The following is a 21,749-nucleotide window of genomic DNA, read 5'->3' on the forward strand; positions in this document are numbered from 1 at the left end:
AAGGAGCTTTACAAAGCACTTACACCAGTTGAACCGACAATCCAAACCCTCTACTTACTACCTAAAGTCCATAAAGACTCTAAGATTCCTCCAGGAAGGCCCATCATATCAGGTAGGGGTAATATGACAGAAAAAAACTGTAACTTTATTGACTATAATTTAAAGGGATTTGTCGAGTGCTTACCATCATACGTACGAGACACAGCAGATCTTCTGCAAAGGGTTGACGGAATCAATATAGAGGATGATATGTTGTCAGTCACTTGCGACGTTGAGTCGCTATACACCAGTATACGTCATGCTGACGGACTCAAAGCAGCTGAATTCTTTCTCAACACAGGAAACATGGAAACTAATTTCTCTAAGTTTATACTTACCTTACTTGAATTCGCCCTTATTCACAACTTTTTCATTTTTAACTGGTCTTTCTACCTACAGCTCCAGGGAACGGCAATGGGGGCGGCCTGTGCACCCTCATATGCCAATTTGTTCCTCGGGCTGTGGGAGAGGGATCTTTTCCAGGGTGGGCAGGGTGTCTCAATGGACCAGGTCATATTTTTTTGTCCCGATACATTGATGACATCCTGCTCATCTGGAAAGATACGCCGGCATCACTTGCCACTTTTATACATGACTTGAACAAAAATGACTTCAATATCAAGTTAACCTATCATTCTAATAAACATCAAGCAGAATTTTTGGACATTAAACTATTACGGGACTCTAATGGTTTCCTCCAAACTGATGTATTCCGTAAAACCACTGCGGTAAACTCTTTTCTTCATGCTTCTTCTTCTCACCCCAAACAGACTATATGGGCAGTACCAACAGGCCAATTCTTCAGGATCAGAAGGATTTGTTTCTCTATAGAGGTCTTTGAAAAACAAGCCTATGACCTCACTAATCGTTTTCTGGCCCGCGGATATAGCAAAAGATCGATCAAAAAAGCGTACTATCGTGCCAAAAGTACTCCGAGAGAGAATCTTTTATTCCCTAAACCGAAAAGCCAGTCTGAAGTACAGGTAAGATTTACAACAAACTACCAATCACGCTGGTTTCAAATGAAGGGAATAATTAAACAATTTTGGCCCATTTTACTCACAGACCCCACAATAGAAAAAGATATCACCAAGTACCCAAGTATCTCTGCGAGACGATCACAAAACCTCAAAGACTATCTTGTCAAGAGCTACTATCAACGTAATGACTTGAAGTTCCCATTTGGTACCCAAAATGGGGCTGTAGAGCATGTGGAAGTTGTGTTGCGTGCCCCAACATTGAGAGGGCGACCTCTTTTTCTTATTCAGCAGGTAAGAAAACCTTTACCATTACGCATTCAATTTCGTGTTCAACAAAAGCAGTAGTTTACTATGCTACATGCCCATACCCCAAAATATATATTGGTCTCACATCCAGAGAATTTAAGATCCGGGTTAGAGAACATGTAAGAGACATCATGGGAGCGGGGGCCATTGAAACATTAGAAACTTTAAAAGCTGTAGACACACTTTAAGACACACCATGCATGTGACCCGACGAAATTGAAAGTTAGGGGCATTGATTGCATCGAACCAAATATTCGTAAAGGTGATATATAAAAAAAAACTGGCTCAGTGTGAATCAAAGTGGATCTGGACTCTGGGGACTCTGCGTCCACTTGGACTAAATGAAAATGTGAATTTTGCTCCATTTCTCTGACCATTGACCTCCAGTGGGTCACTCTTTATAACATAAATGTACGTTGTATATATTTTATTTTAATTTGTATTGTTATTAATTTGCCCTCCATTTTTCAGTTTCTCTACAGATAGTTGTGTCGCTACTTTATTGGGTGACCTCGGAAGTAGGAATATTTATATGAAGACATGTGGCTAATATAGCGAATAATGACTCATATAACAATAATATGCATATTGATCCATTTTGGTTATATGATTGCATAGAAATATACATTTATTTTATTAAATGCACTAAATGTATTTTATGACCATTTTTATTATATATAGCTTATACATGCGTATATTTTATGCATCTGTTGTATATATTTCTATTATTCTTTGTTTCCACATTGGTTACACGCTTTTCACCTTTTAGTCACACACACAGTCATGTTTGGAATATCTTTCTGTACCATGTACGTATACTTTTTTCTTCACTAATGTCATTTCTCTTCTATTTATATTTTTATTCGTTTTTGCACTTGCATATTTATTTATATGTCTAAATATGCATATCTATACATGTCACTTAATATATATATATTTTTTATTTTTCATGATATATAGTTATATTTTTTTGTATATACATAGTTTTGTGTACACTTATACTATATGAATTCACATAACCAATTTTATACATAGGTTCTACTCACTTTTTTATCACACATAAAAACATACAACATATAATGTTTTACCAATTTCGGGTCACTTTATTTCATATCACCATCATACATAATATATATATATTTTCACTCTATTTATTTTTATGCATTTATTTCTCAATGATGTGCTTGACATATAACCATGACCGATGATAGAATTATAGTTCATAACGCCATCGCCATACTGTCAGTTTGGTACTTCATCCAATGTATAAATCAATACTATGTCTTTTGTTGCGACATCGTCCAGTCAGGCTAATCTGTATCCATACCCACCTATATATCCAGGCATGTACAGCTGTGCGCTTACGCCAGGGGGAGTGACTGGGCTATCTCGTTGCTCGTGCGTCTATATCCCAGTGGGCGGGGCTTCGCGACGTCAGACGTCGTCGATCCCCCGCCCGCCTGGATGACGCGTGGCCAGGAGTGTGCCGTCGGCCATCTTTAGACCTGGCGCATGACGCCAGTACGAGCTAACACATTGCCTGGATGAGTAACGCCCCTATCATGCCTGATTGAATGCTGTGCATGTAAATGGAGGGTCCCACTGGAGAGACGCCACCCCCGGACGAAGGCATTTCGTCAGCGATGATTGGAAACTGTCAGTATGTATGGACACAGACCTTTAACCGGTTAAGGACTAGGCTGTTTTACAGCTAAATGACCAGAGCAAATTTGACAATTTTGCTTTGCGCTTCTTTAGATGACTATAACTCTGCAGGTGAATAAAGTTCATCTTTGAATTTTACACTCTTCTTAAAGGACAGATAGGGCTTTGTTTTAGTGGCATTTGTCAGTATATATCATTTTTATTTCTTTCTCTAAAGTGGGCAAAATTGGAAAAAAATGCAAGAATTTAGCAATTGCGTCAGTTTATGATAGCTTTTTCCCACACAAAATGAACCACAGACAAAATTAATCTCCTTTCACATTCTGCCACTTCTCCTGTGCATGGGGATACCAAATATGTGTGCCTTATTCACTGTGCGGGCATGTGCCAGGGCTTGGCATAAAAGGAGGCTTTTTGGTCCAGGAATTCTGCACTTGACTTTATAGCCGCATACTGTTTTCTGGGGGGCCTAATGCTGCTGAAACATTAGAATCACCCCATAAATGACTTCATTCACACAAGTAGACCCCACAAGGTTTCCTTCAAGGGGTTTATCATATTTTTAGACTGTCCAGTTTTCTTCTGAAAGTTTCTTGAATAAGATGGATCAAAATAAAATTAGCAATTTTTTAGCAAATACGTCAGTTTATACCAGCATTTTTCACACACGGCATAGACCACGGACAAAAATAATCTCCTTTCACTTTCTGCCACTTCTCCTGTGCATGGGGATACCAAATATGTGTGTCTTATTATCACATAGAGAAGTAGGAGGGCGGACGATAGAAGAAGATTATTTCACAAATAACTTTTTTTCAAAGCTGGTTTTACAAAACTCAACAGAGTTTCTATAACACGTCCAAAATATCTGCTCTTGAAGCAGAAATCCCAAAATATTCATCTAGGGGTAGAATGGGAATTTATTTTTTTGGGTTTTCTAAAATAAGAAATTGCAGGTTTATGCAAATGGAGCTCTCCAGCAGATGAACTTTAGAGAACATGCAAACATGACATCCACCCCCCACCCATTCCCTCCCCCAGCCTTGGAGTAAAATCAGGGGAAAAATAAAAACGTAATGTAGGGCAAATATATTTTCAACGAATTAACTAAAATCTAATAATGCAGAACAGTGTGGTATTTTTTAAAACATGGCTCAATGCACAGGCCTGGTTGTAAGGGACATGAGGGACAGAAATATCGGGAATCTTTGCGGTGCCGGTCTTTTCTGCAGACGCGGCACTTTTTCTGGGGGTTGCTTCTGGTTGGTGTTGGGGGAATCCGACTGATGAAGTGTCTTTCAGTCAGTCGCGTGACATCCTCAGACTGGGGGCATTCTCGGGTGTCCTGAACATCAAAAATGAGGCCCTCAATAATTTTCTCCTGGAAATCCAGGTATGTGTCTCTGCCTCTGTTTTTTTTGTAGAGCACAAATGAGTTGTGGATTTGCCACCTGTAACAGATAAATGGCCACTTTTTTGTACCAGGTTTTAGTTTGGCGTTTTACTAAATAGGGCTGTAAAACCTGGTCGCTTAAATCCACCCCCCCATGTACTTGTTATATTCGGACCCGATCACTGGTTTGTGCTTGTCCGATGTTGCCCCTCTTTCCCTCACTGCCACTGTTCCTGCGGTATGAATCGTGCTTAGCACATACACATCTTTGCGATCCCTGAAATTGACCGCCAGCAATTCTTCAGATGCATAAGCACAGGAGACCCCCTTTACCATGCGCTTCCCCACTAATTGCTGTGGAAAACCAATTCTGTTTTTGCGCATGGTACCACATGCCCCAGTCCTTGCAGCATGCAAATGCCTAAACGGGCACACTGGAATAAAAATGATCACAGTACAGGTGGTACCCCTGGTGAAGCAGAGGCTGCATTATCTCCCACACGATCTTACTGCTGGTGGAAAGATCAGGGGGGCATCCAGGAACATTTATTGAGCGGTCCCGCACTTCATAAATCCTGAAGGCGGTGGTATATCCTGACCCGCTTTCACACAGTTTGTAGAGCTTAACGCCATATCTTGCCCTTTTGGAAGGTAGATATTGGCGAAAGCTAAGTCTGCCATGAAAGTTGAGGAGGGATTCGTCCACACTTACATTCTGCTCAGGGGTGTAGAGTTGCAGAAATAAATTATTCAGGGAATTTACTAGCGGTCTTATTTTGAACAACCGATCCCGGTTTGCATCGGTACTTGGGGGGGCCTGTGCGTTGTCATTGAAGTGGAGGAACCTCATTATTGTCTCATAACGAGACCTGGGCATTACTGCAGAATATACTGGGGTGGCTTGGGCGGGTCTTGTTGACCAGTAAGACCTAATGGAGGGCTTTTTGACAATACCCATATTTAGGGTGAGCCCCAAAAATTTTTTTAATTCCTGCTAATTGGTGGGCGTCCAATCTCTGGCATGGGTGGATGAAGGTTTCTGCCTTATATATTGCGTGGCATATAAATTTGTTTCGTGGACAATCTGATTTAGGATGTCGTCGGTTATAAATAAATGGAAGTAATCCATTTGGACAAAATTTGTATTGTCCACGGTTATGCCAGGAGTGGCAGTAAATCCGTGGATTCTAGGCCCAAAAGATGGGGCAGGTGCCCATACAAGAGCCTGGACTGAAGGGACCAGGCTGTCCTGTGCTACAGCGCTACTTGGCCCTGCGCTTTCATGTTCTGGAGTTTCAACTGCATCAGGGACAACGTTCCCTGAAGATGAACCTGAAGTGACGCTGTCATCGTCACTACCTAAAACAGGTTCCATCTCGGACGCCATCTCTGATGCGGTCTCCGACTCAGACCACAGCATGGCGTATGCCTCCTTGGCGCTAAACAACTTCCTCGCCATAACGTAACTAACACTAACTAAACAAATTATTATTTTTTTTTCTATAAAACACACAAACTAACTGCTATATATAAAAACACCGAAAAAGGCCATACTTACAAATGGACACAGCCAGGCCAGAAATGCTGATGAAAGGGCGAGCAGGTGCTTTAAATAATAATAGCCACTCCCACTAGTCTTGAGGGGAGTGGTGTGTGGTGCATGGGATGTGTAGTAAGAAATAATAAATGAACTCGCAAGTCTGGGGATCCTTGTCGTGGATTGCGAGCTTGCGTCCTTTTGGCCAAAATGATTACCAATACCCCAGGTATTTTTCATTATTATGTATATTCGCTTCTCTTGGACACAGCCGGGTCTTTGATGCTGGGAGAGCATGGTGTGTTGTTGTTTGGCATAGCAAGCAGGGTAGCCCGCTCTATGAATTATCAAGGCGTCACAAATAGGCTTCTACCTGGCTATACACGTTGTGCCTCATGACGTACACACTATCCCTCCATGTTTCACTCACTTGCACCCCATTATCCATTTATTTCTATTGAGGCACTTCATTTATTACTGCCCCCTATATTTCACTTATAGTATTACACTTGCACACACACTATTCATTTATTATTTCTTACTACACATCCCATGCACCACACACCACTCCCCTCAAGACTAGTGGGAGTGGCTATTATTATTTAAAGCACCTGCTCGCCCTTTCATCAGCATTTCTGGCCTGGCTGTGTCCATTTGTAAGTATGGCCTTTTTCGGTGTTTTTGTATATGTCCCTGTGTTTTTATCGGTTCTGTAACTGCTATATATATCTACACTACCGCTAACAAAAAATAAATCGCTATTGCTATATATATTATATATATATGTGGATATATATATAATTATATACTCCCTACCTGCCTATTCTAATAGAATAAAAGAAAGAAAGGTAGATAGAAAAAAAGATAGATGGATAGATAGATTGTATAGATAGATAGAAATCTATCTATACAGAGAATGTTTTATGAGTCTAACTGTATTTTTTTGTAACTGTAACTGTATTCTTCTGGCAGCAATTCTCCCGAGTCTCTTCTTCTCCTCAAACTGAAACAATGTTTGAGGAGAAGAAAAGAGGCAGGAGATTTACTGCCAGAAAAGTCAAAATAAAACAAATGTGGTCGCTGTGATAGGTTTTCACAGTGACCACATGTTCAGGGACCATCAGATTGGTCCCTGATACTCTGCCCAGTGCCCAGAGCTGTTGGTAACAGCGTGGGCACAGGGCTGTGTGCACGCGATCGAGTGCACACTGTTTTCTATGCAGAAATGCATGTGATCGCTGTGATTGGTTGTCACAGCGATCACATGTTCAGGGGCCAAAAGATTGACCCCTGACATTCTGCCCAGTGCCCATGGCTGTTAGCAACAGCCAGGGCATAGAGCTGTGTGCACGCATGCACAGTCTCTGAAGTGAAAGACAGACTTGGGGTATACTAACAATGCTCAGGCAAGGATCAGATGGGTTGGGCCCTTCTTATAGTCCAGGAAATCATGTGTGTTGATGATGGTGATTTCCTACATGTGCGTGCGCTGGCCCTTTAAGAGAGGGCACGAGCGTGCGCGCGCACCCTACGGGACAGAGCAGATCGTAGCAGAAGTGAGCGCTGGCGTCTCCTGGGAAGGAGATGAGAACCAGCGCTCACAGATCCATGGCTGCGGGCGTCAGGTGAGTGGACCCGATGGCCCTGGACGCTACAGTATCCCCCCTCTTACGCCCCCTCTTCTTGGGACTAGAGCGAGAGGAGCTTTTTAAGAGCAGAGGCATCAAGGTTCTCCTCCGGCTCCCAGGACCTCTCCTCAGGACTAAAGCCTCTCCAGTCCACCAAATAGAAAGTCCTTCCTCCTACCCTCTTGCAGTCCAGGATCTCCCTCACCTCGAACACATCAGAAGAACCGCTGGGAGCAGTTGTGGAACAGGAAGTCTTGCTGTAGCAGTTCAGGACCACTGGTTTCAGGAGGGACACATGAAAGGAGTTGGGGATTCTGAGGGTAGGAGGCAGCAGCAGTTTATAGGAGACAGGGTTAATCTGTTGCCGAATCTCAAAAGGACAGAGAAACCTGGGAGCAAACTTGTATGAAGGCACCCTCAAACGAATGTTCCATGAGGACAGCCAGACTTTGGTACTTGGAAGATACTGCGGCGGCTCTCTTCTTGTATCCGCTTTTCGCTTCATGCCCGGATCTGTTGCCAAATTTACAGGAAGTCCCCAAATGCAGAGTCAGCAGCGGGTACCTGAGAAGTAGTAGACACTGGAAGAGGGACTCTAGGATGTTGACCGTATACAATGTAAAACGGAGTGGAAGTGGTGGACTCGCTTGTGTGGTTGTTGTACGAGAACTCGGCTCAAGGAAGAAGCTGTACCCAGTTATCATGCTGTAAGGAAATGAAGTGACGGAGATAATTCTCCATGATCTGGTTGATCCTCTCGACTTGCCCATTGGACCGGGGGTGATAGGCTGTGGAAAAGTCCAATATCACATCCAGGAGTTTACAGAGAGCCCTCCAGAACCTCGAGGTAAACTGAAACCCCCGATCAGACACAATGTGAAGGGCAAGCCATGCAAGCGGTAGATGTGCTGGATGAAGAGATTCGCCATTCGGGGAACAGAAGGTAGGCCGGTCAGCGGGATAAATTGTGCCATCTTCGAGAACCGGTCCACCACCACCCAGACAGTGTTGCATCCTGCTGAGGGAGGAAGGTCAGTGACAAAGTCCATCACAATGTGCTGCAAGGTGGCATTGGGTATAGGCACAGGTTGATGGAGGCCGGCAGGCTTGGAATTAGTAACCTTGTTAGAAGCACACACCGTGCAAGAAGAGACAAAGTCCACAACATCCTTGGGCAGCGTGGGCCACCAAAAGTGACGAGCAATCAGGTCTCGGGTTTTACAAACACCAGGGTGCCCAGCCAGTTTAGAACTGTGTCCCCATCGGAGAATTCTTCTCCTGCCTGCTAATCGAACAAAAGTCCTCCCCGGAGGGATGTCTCTAACCTGCAAAGGATTGGCAGTGATAATGCAGGACAGGTCTATAATAGTTTGAAGAGACTCCACCGTGTTATCCGTTTCAAATGACCTGGACAGGGCATCGGCCCTCACATTCCTGTCAGCGGCCACTCTGCGTGACAGGGATTTAGTCGTTGAGCGGACTGAAGGTAGGTGAGGTTCATGTGGTCGGTGTAGATTAGGATGGGGTGAGCTGCGCCCTCCAGCAGATGGCTCTACTTCTCCAGAGCCAATTTGATGGCCAGTAGCTCCTGATCCCCAACAGAGTAAATGCGCTCTGCAGAAGAAAAAAGTCTCGAGTAGTAGCCACATACTACTGCCTTTCCTTTGGGGCTCCTCTGGAACAGAAGTGCGCCTGCACCAACATAAAAGGCGTCCACCTCCAAAGAAAACTGTATATATACGTCAGGATGATAGAGGATTGAGGCAGAAGTAAAGGCTTTTTTGAGACTAAAAAATGTGGACTCTGCCTCTGGGGTCCACACCTTGGCGTTCACATCGTTCTTGGTAAGGGTGGAAATAGGAGATGTCAGCGATGAGACGTTTGGGATAAACTGCCGGTAGAAATTGGCAAATCCCAGGAAACGCTGTATGGACCTCAGACCTTGAGGACGTGGCCACTCCAGGACAGCTCTCACTTTCTCAGGATCCATCTTGAGACCTTGATCCGATATGATGTAGCCCAGGAAGTGCAGAGAACTCCTCTCAAAGACGCACTTCTCCAGCTTGGCGTATAAATATCAGCTTGGGGAGAAAATCAAAATATCATCGAGATAAACAACAACACAGATATAGAGGAGATCTCGGAAGATATCATTAACGAGTTCCTGAAACACTGCGGGAGCGTTACACAGTCCGAAGGGCATCACTACGTATTTGTAGTGCCCGTCACGGGTGTTAAATGCTGTCTTCCATTCGTCACACTGGCGGACCGGAGCGGAAGTGAGATGGGGACCAGCGCTCACAGATCCATGGCTGTGGGCGTCAGGAGGTGAGTGGAACCGACGGCCCCTGGCCATAGATGCTACATGTGAGTAAACTCGCTAATATACATTCCCGTCCCCCTTGGTGCTGTTTCTGAGATTTTCATAGATTTTTATAGCGCTGATGAGGAACCGGAAGTCTAGTTGTACAGTCTTCTTTGGTGACGACACGACTCTTCGTCATATGATCGGCCCCGCTGTACTCTATGTACTCGCTGTACTACTGCTCGTGCAGTATACGGAGCACAGCGCCGCTCTCTGAGAGGTTCCTCTGAGAGGTTCCTGTTGTTTCTCCTTTGCTTTATCCAATGCTAAAAACTAATAATGATTTTTTTTAAATGCAAGCCCCTCAGTTGGAGTCACTGGGACCCAACACTAGAATTTCATCTGATTTGACAGATTATGGCACAATTTTCTATGGGGAATTTATGGTGGTTATTTTGATATTCCCATACTGTTTTTTGTCACAGACCACCTACCTAAACATTGCTACAGACAAATCCACCTCTTCATGGTAAAGGTATTCTTTAATGTCAGTGCTGTCTTACAGCAGGATAATGCCCCAGCCACACTGCAAAAATCGTTCAGGACTGATGTGAGGAACATGGCAAAGAGTTCAAGGTGTTGACCTGGCCTCCATATTCTTAATTCAATCAATCATCTGTGAGATGTGCTGGAAAAACAAATCCAATCCATGGAGACCCCTACTCACAACTTACAGGACTTAACCCCTTAATGACGAAGCCTAGGTTGGGCCTTAAGGCTCAGAGCCCATTTGTCTAATCTGACATTATCTAAGGGGAGACATTTTCTCAACCTGTTGCAGGAAAATTTTATGGGCCAGTTTGTGGAAGACCCAACTAGAGGTGAAGCTCTGTTGGATCTGGTCATTTCTAATAATGCAGATCTTGTTGGGAACGTCAATGTTCGTGAAAACCTCGGTAACAGTGATCACAATATAGTTACATTTACCTATACTGTAAAAAACAAACACAGGCTGGGAGGGCAAAAACATTTAATTTTAAGAAAGCCAATTTCCCCAGGATGAAGGCGGCAATTCAGGATATAGACTGGGAAGAACTAATGTCAAATAATGGGACAAATGATAAATGGGAGATTTTCAAATCTACTTTGGGTTATTATAGTGCAAAATGTATTCCTATAGGTAACAAGTATAAACGACTCAAATTAAACCCCACATGGCTTACACCTTCTGTGAAAGGGGCAATACATGACAAAAAAAGGGCATTTAAAAAATACAAATCTGAGGGTACGTCTGAAGCCTTTGTAAAATATAAAGAGCTTAATAAAATCTGTAAAAATGTAATAAAATTAGCAAAAATACAAAATGAAAGGCAGGTGGCCAAGGATAGTAAAACAAATCCCAAAAAATTCTTCAAGTATATAAATGCTAAAAAGCCAAGGTCTGAACATGTAGGACCCCTAGATAATGGTAATGGGGAGTTGATCACAGGGGATCAAGAGAAGGCAGAGTTACTAAATGGGTTCTTTAGCTCTGTATATACAACTGAAGAAAGAGCAGCTGATGTAGCCGCTGCCAGTGCTGTTAATATATCAGTTGATATACGGAATTGGATGAATGTAGAGATGGTCCAAGCTAAATTAAATAAAATAAATGTGCACAAGGCCCCGGGACCAGATGGGATACACCCTAGAATTCTTAAAGAGCTTAGTTCAGTTATTTCTGTCCCCCTTTTCATAATATTCAGAGAATCTCTAGTGACTGGTATAGTGCCAAGGGACTGGTGCAGCGCAAATGTGGTGCCTATTTTCAAAAAGGGCTCTAGGTCTTCCCCGGGTAATTATAGACCAGTAAGCTTAACATCCATCGTGGGGAAAATGTTTGAGGGGCTATTGAGGGACTATATACAGGATTATGTGACAAAAAATAGCATTATAAGTGACAGCCAGCACGGTTTTACTAAGGACAGAAGTTGTCAAACTAACCTAATCTGTTTTTATGAAGAGGTGAGCAGAAGTCTAGACACAGGGGCCACTGTGGATATAGTGTTTATATGAAGAGGTGAGCAGAAGCCTAGACAGAGGGGCCGCTGTGGATATAGTGTTTATATGAAGAGGTGAGCAGAAGCCTAGACACAGGGGCCGCTGTGGATTTAGTGTTTTTGGACTTTGCAAAGGCATTTGACACTGTCCCCCATAGACGCCTAATGGGTAAATTAAGGACTATAGGTTTAGAAAATATAGTTTGTAATTGGATTGAGAATTGGCTCAAGGACCTTATCCAGAGAGTTGTGGTCAATGATTCCTTCTCTGAATGGTCCCCGGTTATAAGTGGTGTACCCCAGGGTTCAGTGCTGTGACCACTATTATTCAACTTATTTATTAATGATATAGAGCAGGGGATTAATAGCACTATTTCTATGTTTGCAGATGACACCAAGCTATGTAATATAGTTCAGTATATGGAAGATGTTCATGAATTGCAGGCAGATTTAAACAAACTAAGTGTTTGGGCATCCACTTGGCAGATGAAGTTTAATGTAGATAAATGTAAAGTTATGCATCTGGGTACGAACAACCTGCAAGCATCATATGTCCTAGGGGGAGCTACACTGGGGGAGTCACTTGATGAGAAGGATCTGGGTGTACTTGTAAATCATAAACTAAATAACAGCATGCAGTGTCAATCAGCTGCTTCAAAGGCCAGCAGGATATTGTCGTGTATTAAAAGAGGCATGGACTCACGGGACAGGGATGTAATATTGCCACTTTACAAAGCATTAGTGAGGCCTCATCTAGAATATGCAGTTCAGTTCTGGGCTCCAGTTCATAGAAAGGATGCCCTGGAGTTGGAAAAAATACAAAGAAGAGCAACGAAGCTAATTAGGGGCATGGAGAATTTAAGTTATGAGGAAAGATTAAAAGAATTAAACCTATTTAGCCTTGAAAAAAGACGACTAAGGGGGGACATGATTAATTTATATAAATATATTAATGGCACATACAAAAAATATGGTGAAATTCTGTTCCATGTAAAACCCCCTCAAAAAACAAGGGGGCACTCCCTCCGTCTGGAGAAAAAAAGGTTCAACCTGCAGAGGCGACAAGCCTTCTTTACTGTGAGAGCTGTGAATCTATGGAATAGCCTACCGCAGGAGCTGGTCACTGCAGGGACAGTAGATGGCTTTAAAAAAGGGTTAGATAATTTCCTAGAACAAAAAAGTATTAGCTCCTACGTGTAGAAATTTTTTCCTTCCCTTTTCCCGTCCCTTGGTTGAACTTGATGGACATGTGTCTTTTTCAGCCGTACTAACTATGTAACTATGTAACTATGACATGTGTCACTTTATGTGGTAATAACTTTGGAATGCCTTTATTTATCCAAGTGATTCTGAGACTGTTTTCTGGTGACACATTGAACTTTATGTTAGTGGTAAAATTTGGTTGATACATTCAGTGAAAAACAAAAAATTACAGAAAATGTGGTGTAAGGCAGATGGTTATACCACACTAAATAGTTATTAATTAACAATTTGTTTTTTTAAATAAAGGACTTAATATTGAAAAAAGTTGTTTTTTTTACAACTGTTTTTTTTTTGTCTCACTAGGTGACTTGAAGTCAGGAATCCCTGATCGCTATTCTAATACACTGACAGCAAACCTAAGGCAGGACAAACTAGACTTCCGTAGATGACAAACCCGGAGGCCATTGTTAGGCCTCCTGTTGCCATAACATGATGGAATAGAACGTCAAGGAGCAGGAAGGGGTTAAAGGATCTGCTAACGTCTTGGTGCCAGATACCACAGAACACTTTTAAAGATCTTCTGAAATCCATGTCCCAACGGGTCAGAGCTATTATGGCAGCACGAGGAGGACTACACAAGGCAGGTGGTTTTAATGTTATGTCTGGATGGTGTATATGTTAGTAATTAATTTCTATTAATTTGTACATTGATGGAAATTAGGGTATGTTCACACGCAAACTCAAAAATATCTGAAAATACAGAGCTGTTTTCAAGGTATTCAGCGTTTTTTTACGGCCGTTTTTGGAGCTGTTTTCAATATTGTCTAGGAAAAACGGCTCCAAAAGCGGCCCAAGAAGTGACTTGCACTTCTTTTGTGAACATACCCTAAAAAAAGAGTAATTTTTCTGTGCTTTTTATTTTTACAATATATATCAATCACCCTAAATATTGTAATCTTGGGGCCTACATTGCTCCTATGTAAACATGGGAACACCACCATTCTCACCAGTTTTAAGGCGTAATGTAAGTCTTAGGCCAAAATGTAGTAGTAGTCGAAACGCCAATCCAACCGAGATGGAATATGAAATATCCAAGATAGAAGGGAGTCCCAGGCATAAAATAAGATAAGATAACTTTATTAATCCCCGAAGGGAAATTCCAGTATCACATAAATGGATTCTGGGAAACGGCATCAGGGATCTTTTATTATTAGGTCTCTGTGCAGATTGAGATTCTGGCGTCCAAGGTGAAGATGATGAAGAAGACTAGGTGGTACTGTAGACAAAACAAAAAATAATCAGACCAGACGATAATCACTCAGCAATATACTGGTGCCGAAGCTCCAGCCATGATTTCACAAAAATACTATAGATGTCAGTGATCATATCTGTACTGCTGGTGTTTCTTCTGTACCACAGCTGTTGGTACTTATCTCCTGCTCTTTCTTTGAAAGGCATGGACGCGGCACAAGGGACAGCGTGGATTTGTCGGGATCCAATGTGCAATACAAGGCAGATGGAATATGTGAGAACATGGCAGAACGGTGACTTGCTCTCCAATCTCATAGTCCTCTAGGCATATAGTGCAGGACTGGATGTCTTCGTTTTCAGTAAAGGTTCGAGATGGGAGTCTATCAATCTGCCTGCCTCTCCTGCCTCGCCGACGTTGTCTTCTCTGCACAGGTCTGCTGTCTGTGGTCTCTGTTGTCGACTGTTGGTTGGGAAGCAGCTGACTGGTGCTTGGTGTTGGCTCCACCAGCCTGTTAGATGTTTGCTGAGGAGATCTGCTTCCTTCTCTGGATGGCTGCAGGTTTGGTAGCGGCTCACTGGTGCTGGGGTCTTGTGTTGGTTCCTCCAGCCTTTCGGATCTCTCCTGAGTAGTTGATGGAGTAGACGCAGGCTGGGATTCTCCAGAAATTCTGAGCTCGGTCGCACTATTAATACGACGGCCACTTGTCGTTTCAGACTGTTCTATTGGCTCAGATCGTAATGGGGACCGGCTTCTGTCCGCTCCGTCTTGCTGCAACCTACGGCGCGGTGGAACTTGACCACGTCTTCGTCTCCTGTCAGGGACATTGTCATGGTCTTCATCCTGCTCCACACTCTGACGCCTTCTATGTCCAGATCTTAATCTTCCATCAGCAATGCCTAGATGTGAAACAATGTGTATAACATATATTAATTATGTACAGAAAAAATGGGAAAAAAGATCAATACCAGACATTTCCTATGGACTCGCGTGGCCTTCTTTCTAGAGGAAAGCTCCCATGTTTTTCTTATCTTGGACAACCGTTTTGATACTATGAATATATACACAGTCGAGTCACATTATTATAGCTACTACTAATATCCAGAGTAACCGGCGTGTGCAGCACGGACAGCAGTAGACGGGCTGGGAGTGACTCAATAAGGTGCTGGTCAGTGGTCTCATATGTGGAGCCTCGCTGACTCCATACATCCCACATTTACTGGAGGGTGCGTGGGGGAGGATCCATAAAGCGAACAACACGATTGACGTGGTCCCACAGATGCTCAATTGGGTTCAAGTCTGGAGAAATAGGGGGCCAGGGAAGTACTTGGAAGTCTTGGTCGTGCTCTTCCAACCACTGTCGGGCATTTATAGTCGTGTGACATGTCGCATTGTCTTGCTTTAAGATTCCATTTGCTCCAGGGAAGACAATCAGCATGTATGGTGGATGTGATCTGTAACGATGGATTCATATCTAAATCGGTTCAGAGCCTTCCATATGGATGAGTGGCCCAGAAGAATGCCATGGAAAAATACCCCAGGCGCTGACGTCGCCGCCAGCTTTTTCCAGCAATGGTTGTAAAGTCCATCCTTTCGATGAAGCAGAAAACGTGATTTATCGGAGAAGACAACCCTTTGCCAATCATCGGTGCTCTGAGACCAATACTGCCGTGCAAATTGAAGCCATTTTTTCTGATGCACCTTTGTTACATAGGAGCAGTGACCATCCGTCGGGTTCGGAGCCCCATACGCAGTCGGGTTCGCTGAACTGTTGTATTAGACACACGTCTGGTAGCCAACGTTCACCTCTCAAATACATGGCACGTGGTGCTCTGCAGTTTCCATGTCCGTTATTCCCAATGATGCCATTTGTCCACTCACGATACACTGTCACCACAGCAGCACGCGAACAGTTCACAAACTGCGCTGTTTGAGAAATACCGCCGCCCTTGGTCCGAAAGCCAATAATCATCCCTTTTTGCAACTGAAAAACGGTGCATTTTTTGCGGACGCAAAACGGACACGTTTGTGTGAAACTAGTCTAAATGTATCTGATATAACTAGTTCCACTTACCTTGATTTATCCGGGAACTTTCGTCTATTGCAAGCTGCAAGAGTTCTCGGTAACTCATTGTTCCTTGTAGCAGGCGGCTTGATGTTTAAATTCAGGAACAATGGAAAAACGGGATTCCTCAAATAAGAGGGAATCTACCACGATGTTCAGAAGTTGCACTGGTGTTTAAGTGCCCTGAACAGATGATGTAGTAGTCGCTTTGTAGCACAAATTCGCTCTTTGAAAAACCAAGTGAAGTTTCAGCATCAGCATCAACTCGAGATATGGCACTGATGTGACCGCGCTTGGGGTCCTTAGAACTTCACGCCATTGTGATGTCACTGCTATAGATGCCACACCCTCCATTGTTCTGATGACATCACTGCCTGCAGTGATGTCATAATGCTTACGGTATGTCATAAACGGTCCCCTGCTCTGCATTATACCAATCACTGCAGCAAAGCCTCCAAATAAAAAACATAAATATATATTAAATTTTTTTATATTTACATATTGCAGCTGAAAATCTCTAATATTTGTTTAGTAAATGTTTCTCTATAATTGTTTAGTAAATGTTGTAGCACACAATTCATCTAAGTAAAAGTCTTAGTAACAGATTACCACAATGGAGAGGTGGAAATGTAACTTTATTTTTCTAAAACTAGATGGTTCTGGAGTAAATAAGAATCCTTTATAACCTAAAGAGGTTGTCTGGTATAAGAAACCCATTGTAAATACCCTATTGGGGAATTCTAAGTTAAGAAAGGACAAGTCTCTTATTGATTTCACTGTGTAATGCTTAGTTTCTCCTGTGGTGGCGCTGCAGGGGAATTCAACACTTCTCAAGTTCCATCACAGATTAAATCTGATCACTGGGGTCACAATCAGCGAAATTAAGCTGCACTATCTGGAAGTACAAATTACACTGAGACTAAGACTTACTAAGACTAAGTCTCTAAGACTTACTAAGACTTTTACTTAGATGAATTGTGTGCTACAACATTTACTAAACAATTATAGAGAAACATTTACTAAACAAATATTAGAGATTTTCAGCTGCAATATGTAAATATAAAAAAATGTAATATATATTTATTTTTTTATTTGGAGGCTTTGCTGCAGTGATTGGTATAATGCAGAGCAGGGGACCGTTTATGACATACCGTAAGCATTATGACATCACTGCAGGCAGTGATGTCATCAGAACAATGGAGGGTGTGGCATCTATAGCAGTGACATCACAATGGCGTGAAGTTCTAAGGACCCCAAGCGCGGTCACATCAGTGCCATATCTCGAGTTGATGCTGATGCTGAAACTTCACTTGGTTTTTCAAAGAGCAAATTTGTGCTACAAAGCGACTACTACATCATCTGTTCAGGGCACTTAAACACCAGTGCAACTTCTGAACATCGTGGTAGATTCCCTCTTATTTGAGGAATCCCGTTTTTCCATTGTTCCTGAATTTAAACATCAAGCCGCCTGCAACAAGGAACAATGAGTTACCGAGAACTCTTGCAGCTTGCAATAGACGAAAGTTCCCGGATAAATCAAGGTAAGTGGAACTTGTTATATCAGATACATTTAGGCTAGTTTCACACAAACGTGTCCGTTTTGCGTCCGCAAAAAATGCACCGTTTTTCAGTTGCAAAAAGGGATGATTATTGGCTTTCGGACCAAGGGCGGCGGTATTTCTCAAACAGCGCAGTTTGTGAACTGTTCGCGTGCTGCTGTGGTGACAGTGTATCGTGAGTGGACAAATGGCATCATTGGGAATAACGGACATGGAAACTGCAGAGCACCACGTGCCATGTATTTGAGAGGTGAACGTTGGCTACCAGACGTATGTCTAATACAACAGTTCAGCGAACCCGACTGCGTATGGGGCTCCGAACCCGACGGATGGTCACTGCTCCTATGTAACAAAGGTGCATCAGAGAAAATGGCTTCAATTTGCACGGCAGTATTGGTCTCAGAGCACCGATGATTGGCAAAGGGTTGTCTTCTCCGATAAATCAAGTTTTCTGCTTCATCGAAAGGATGGACTTTACAACCATTGCTGGAAAAAGCTGGCGGCGACGTCAGCGCCTGGGGTATTTTTCCATGGCATTCTCTGGGCCACTCATCCATATGGAAGGCTCTGAACCGATTTAGATATGAATCCATCGTTACAGATCACATCCACCATACATGCTGATTGTCTTCCCTGGAGCAAATGGAATCTTAAAGCAAGACAATGCGACATGTCACACGACTATAAATGCCCGACAGTGGTTGGAAGAGCACGAGCAAGACTTCCAAGTACTTCCCTGGCCCCCTATTTCTCCAGACTTGAACCCAATTGAGCATCTGTGGGACCACGTCAATCGTGTTGTTCGCTTTATGGATCCTCCCCCACGCACCCTCCAGTAAATGTGGGATGTATGGAGTCAGCGAGGCTCCACATATGAGACCACTTACCAGCACCTTATTGAGTCACTCCCAGCCCGTCTACTGCTGTCCGTGCTGCACACGCCGGTTACTCTGGATATTAGTAGTAGTTATAATAATGTGACTCGACTGTGTATATATTCATAGTATTAAAACGGTTGTCCAAGATTAGAAAGACATGGGAGCTTTCCTCTAGAAAGAAGGCCACGCGAGTCCATAGGAAATGTCTGGTATTGATCTTTTTTCCCATTTTTTCTGTACATAATTAATATATGTTATACACATTGTTTCACATCTAGGCATTGCTGATGGAAGATTAAGATCTGGACATAGAAGGCGTCAGAGTGTGGAACAGGATGAAGACCATGACAATGTCCCCGACAGGAGACGAAGACGTGGTCAAGTTCCACCGCGCCGTAGGTTGCAGCAAGACGGAGCGGACAGAAGCCGGTCCCCTTTACGACCTGAGCCAATAGAACAGTCTGAAACGACAATTGGCCGTCGTATTAATAGTGAGACCGAGCTCAGAATTCCTGTTGAATCCCGGCCTGGGTCTACTCCATCAACTACTCAGGAGAGATCCGAAAGGCTGGAGGAACCAACACAAGAGCCCAGCACCAGTGAGCCGCTACCAAACCTGCAGCCGTCCAGAGAAGGAAGCAGATCTCCTCAGCAAACATCTAACAGGCTGGTGGAGCCAACACCAAGCACCAGTCAGCTGCTTCCCAACCAACAGTCGACAACAGAGACCACAGACAGCAGACCTGTGCAGAGAAGACAACGTCGGCGAGGCAGGAGAGGCAGGCAGATTGATAGACTCCCATCTCGAACCTTTACTGAAAACGAAGACATCCAGTCCTGCACTATATGCCTAGAGGACTATGAGATTGGAGAGCAAGTCACCGTTCTGCCATGTTCTCACATATTCCATCTGCCTTGTATTGCACATTGGATCCCGACAAATCCACGCTGTCCCTTGTGCCGCGTCCATGCCTTTCAAAGAAAGAGGAGGAGATAAGTACCAACAGCTGTGGTGCAGAAGAAACACCAGCAGTACAGGTATGATCACTGACATCTATAGTATTTTTGTGAAATCATGGCTGGAGCTTCGGCACCAGTATATTGCTGAGTGATTATCGTCTGGTCTGATTATTTTTTGTTTTGTCTACAGTACCACCTAGTCTTCTTCATCATCTTCACCTTGGACGCCAGAATCTCAATCTGCACAGAGACCTAATAATAAAAGATCCCTGATGCCGTTTCCCAGAATCCATTTATGTGATACTGGAATTTCCCTTCGGGGATTAATAAAGTTATCTTATCTTATTTTATGCCTGGGACTCCCTTCTATTTTGGATATTTCATATTCCATCTCGGTTGGATTGGCGTTTCGACTACTACTACATTTTGGCCTAAGACTTACATTACGCCTTAAAACTGGTGAGAATGGTGGCGTTCCCATGTTTACATAGGAGCAATGTAGGCCCCAAGATTACAATATTTAGGGTGATTGATATATATTGTAAAAATAAAAATCACAGAAAAAATACTCTTTTTTTAGGGTATGTTCACAAAAGAAGTGCAAGTCACTTATGGGCCGCTTTTGGAGCCGTTTTTCCTAGACAATATTGAAAACAGCTCCAAAAACGGCCGTAAAAAACGCTGAAAACCTTGAAAACAGCTCTGTATTTTCAGATATTTTTGAGTTTGCGCGTGAACATACCCTAATTTCCATCAATGTACAAATGAATAGAAATTAATTACTAACATATACACCATCCAGACATAACATTAAAACCACCTGCCTTGTGTAGTCCTCCTCGTGCTGCCATAATAGCTCTGACCCGTTGGGACATGGATTTCAGAAGATCTTTAAAAGTGTCCTGTGGTATCTGGCACCAAGACGTTAGCAGATCCTTTAACCCCTTCCTGCTCCTTGACGTTCTATTCCATCATGTTATGGCAACAGGAGGCCTAACAATGGCCTCCGGGTTTGTCATCTACGGAAGCCTAGTTTGTCCTGCCTTAGGTTTGCTGTCAGTGAGTAACTGACAACACTTTTACACTGCACTACGCATGTAGTGCAGTGTATTAGAATAGCGATCAGGGATTCCTGACTTCAAGTCACCTAGTGAGACAAAAAAAAAACACTTGTATAAAAAAACTTTTTTCAATATTAAGTCCTTTATTTAAAAAAACAAATTGTTAACTAATAACTATTTTGTGTGTTATAACCATCTGCCTTACACCACATTTTCTGTAATTTTTTCTGTTTTTCACTGAATGTATCAACCAAATTTTACCACTAACATAAAGTTCAATGTGTCACCAGAAAACAGTCTCAGAATCACTTGGATAAATAAAGGCATTCCAAAGTTATTATTACCACATAAAGTGGCACATGTCATAGTTACATAGTTACATAGTTAGTACGGCTGAAAAAAGACACATGTCCATCAAGTTCAACCAAGGGACGGGAAAAGGGAAGGAAAAATTTCTACACATAGGAGCTAATACTTTTTTGTTCTAGGAAATTATCTAACCCTTTTTTAAAGCCATCTACTGTCCCTGCAGTGACCAGCTCCTGCGGTAGGCTATTCCATAGATTCTCCAGACGGAGGGAGTGTCCCCTTGTTTTTTGAGGGGGTTTTACATGGAACAGAATTTCACCATATTTTTTGTATGTGCCATTAATATATTTATATAAATTAATCATGTCCCCCCTTAGTCGTCTTTTTTCAAGGCTAAATAGGTTTAATTCTTTTAATCTTTCCTCATAACTTAAATTCTCCATGCCCCTAATTAGCTTTGTTGCTCTTCTTTGTATTTTTTCCAACTCCAGGGCATCCTTTCTATGAACTGGAGCCCAGAACTGAACTGCATATTCTAGATGAGGCCTCACTAATGCTTTGTAAAGTGGTAAT

At 42.8% G+C, this 21,749-nt stretch overlaps 2 protein-coding genes and 1 long non-coding RNA gene across 3 annotated transcripts; 2 read left to right on the forward strand and 1 right to left on the reverse strand.

The window, feature by feature from the left end:
* Nucleotides 1-646: 646 nt before the first annotated feature.
* On the forward strand, nt 647-1,909 carry LOC142698105 (uncharacterized). The gene is made up of 3 exons (XR_012865684.1): nt 647-1,022; nt 1,105-1,310; nt 1,797-1,909. It is a non-coding gene; the product is annotated as an uncharacterized LOC142698105 (long non-coding RNA).
* A 12,373-nt stretch (nt 1,910-14,282) lies between these two features.
* LOC142698103 (uncharacterized) lies at nt 14,283-16,672 on the reverse strand. The gene is made up of 2 exons (XM_075847789.1): nt 16,419-16,672; nt 14,283-15,243 (listed from the first exon to the last, which is right to left on the reverse strand). The coding sequence occupies exons 1-2, from the start codon at nt 16,474-16,476 to the stop codon at nt 14,525-14,527; spliced, it is 777 nt and encodes a 258-aa protein (XP_075703904.1). The 5' UTR covers nt 16,477-16,672; the 3' UTR covers nt 14,283-14,524.
* Nucleotides 16,673-17,642: 970 nt separating this feature from the next.
* Nucleotides 17,643-20,086, forward strand: LOC142698102 (uncharacterized). Its single transcript, XM_075847788.1, has 3 exons — nt 17,643-17,950; nt 19,125-19,884; nt 19,997-20,086. Exons 1-2 carry the CDS (start codon nt 17,893-17,895, stop codon nt 19,841-19,843), a joined length of 777 nt encoding a protein of 258 aa, XP_075703903.1. The 5' UTR covers nt 17,643-17,892; the 3' UTR covers nt 19,844-19,884; nt 19,997-20,086.
* Nucleotides 20,087-21,749: the final 1,663 nt, after the last annotated feature.

Source organism: Rhinoderma darwinii (assembly GCF_050947455.1).
Source record: "Rhinoderma darwinii isolate aRhiDar2 chromosome 12 unlocalized genomic scaffold, aRhiDar2.hap1 SUPER_12_unloc_10, whole genome shotgun sequence".
Taxonomy (NCBI): Eukaryota; Metazoa; Chordata; class Amphibia; order Anura; family Rhinodermatidae; genus Rhinoderma; species Rhinoderma darwinii.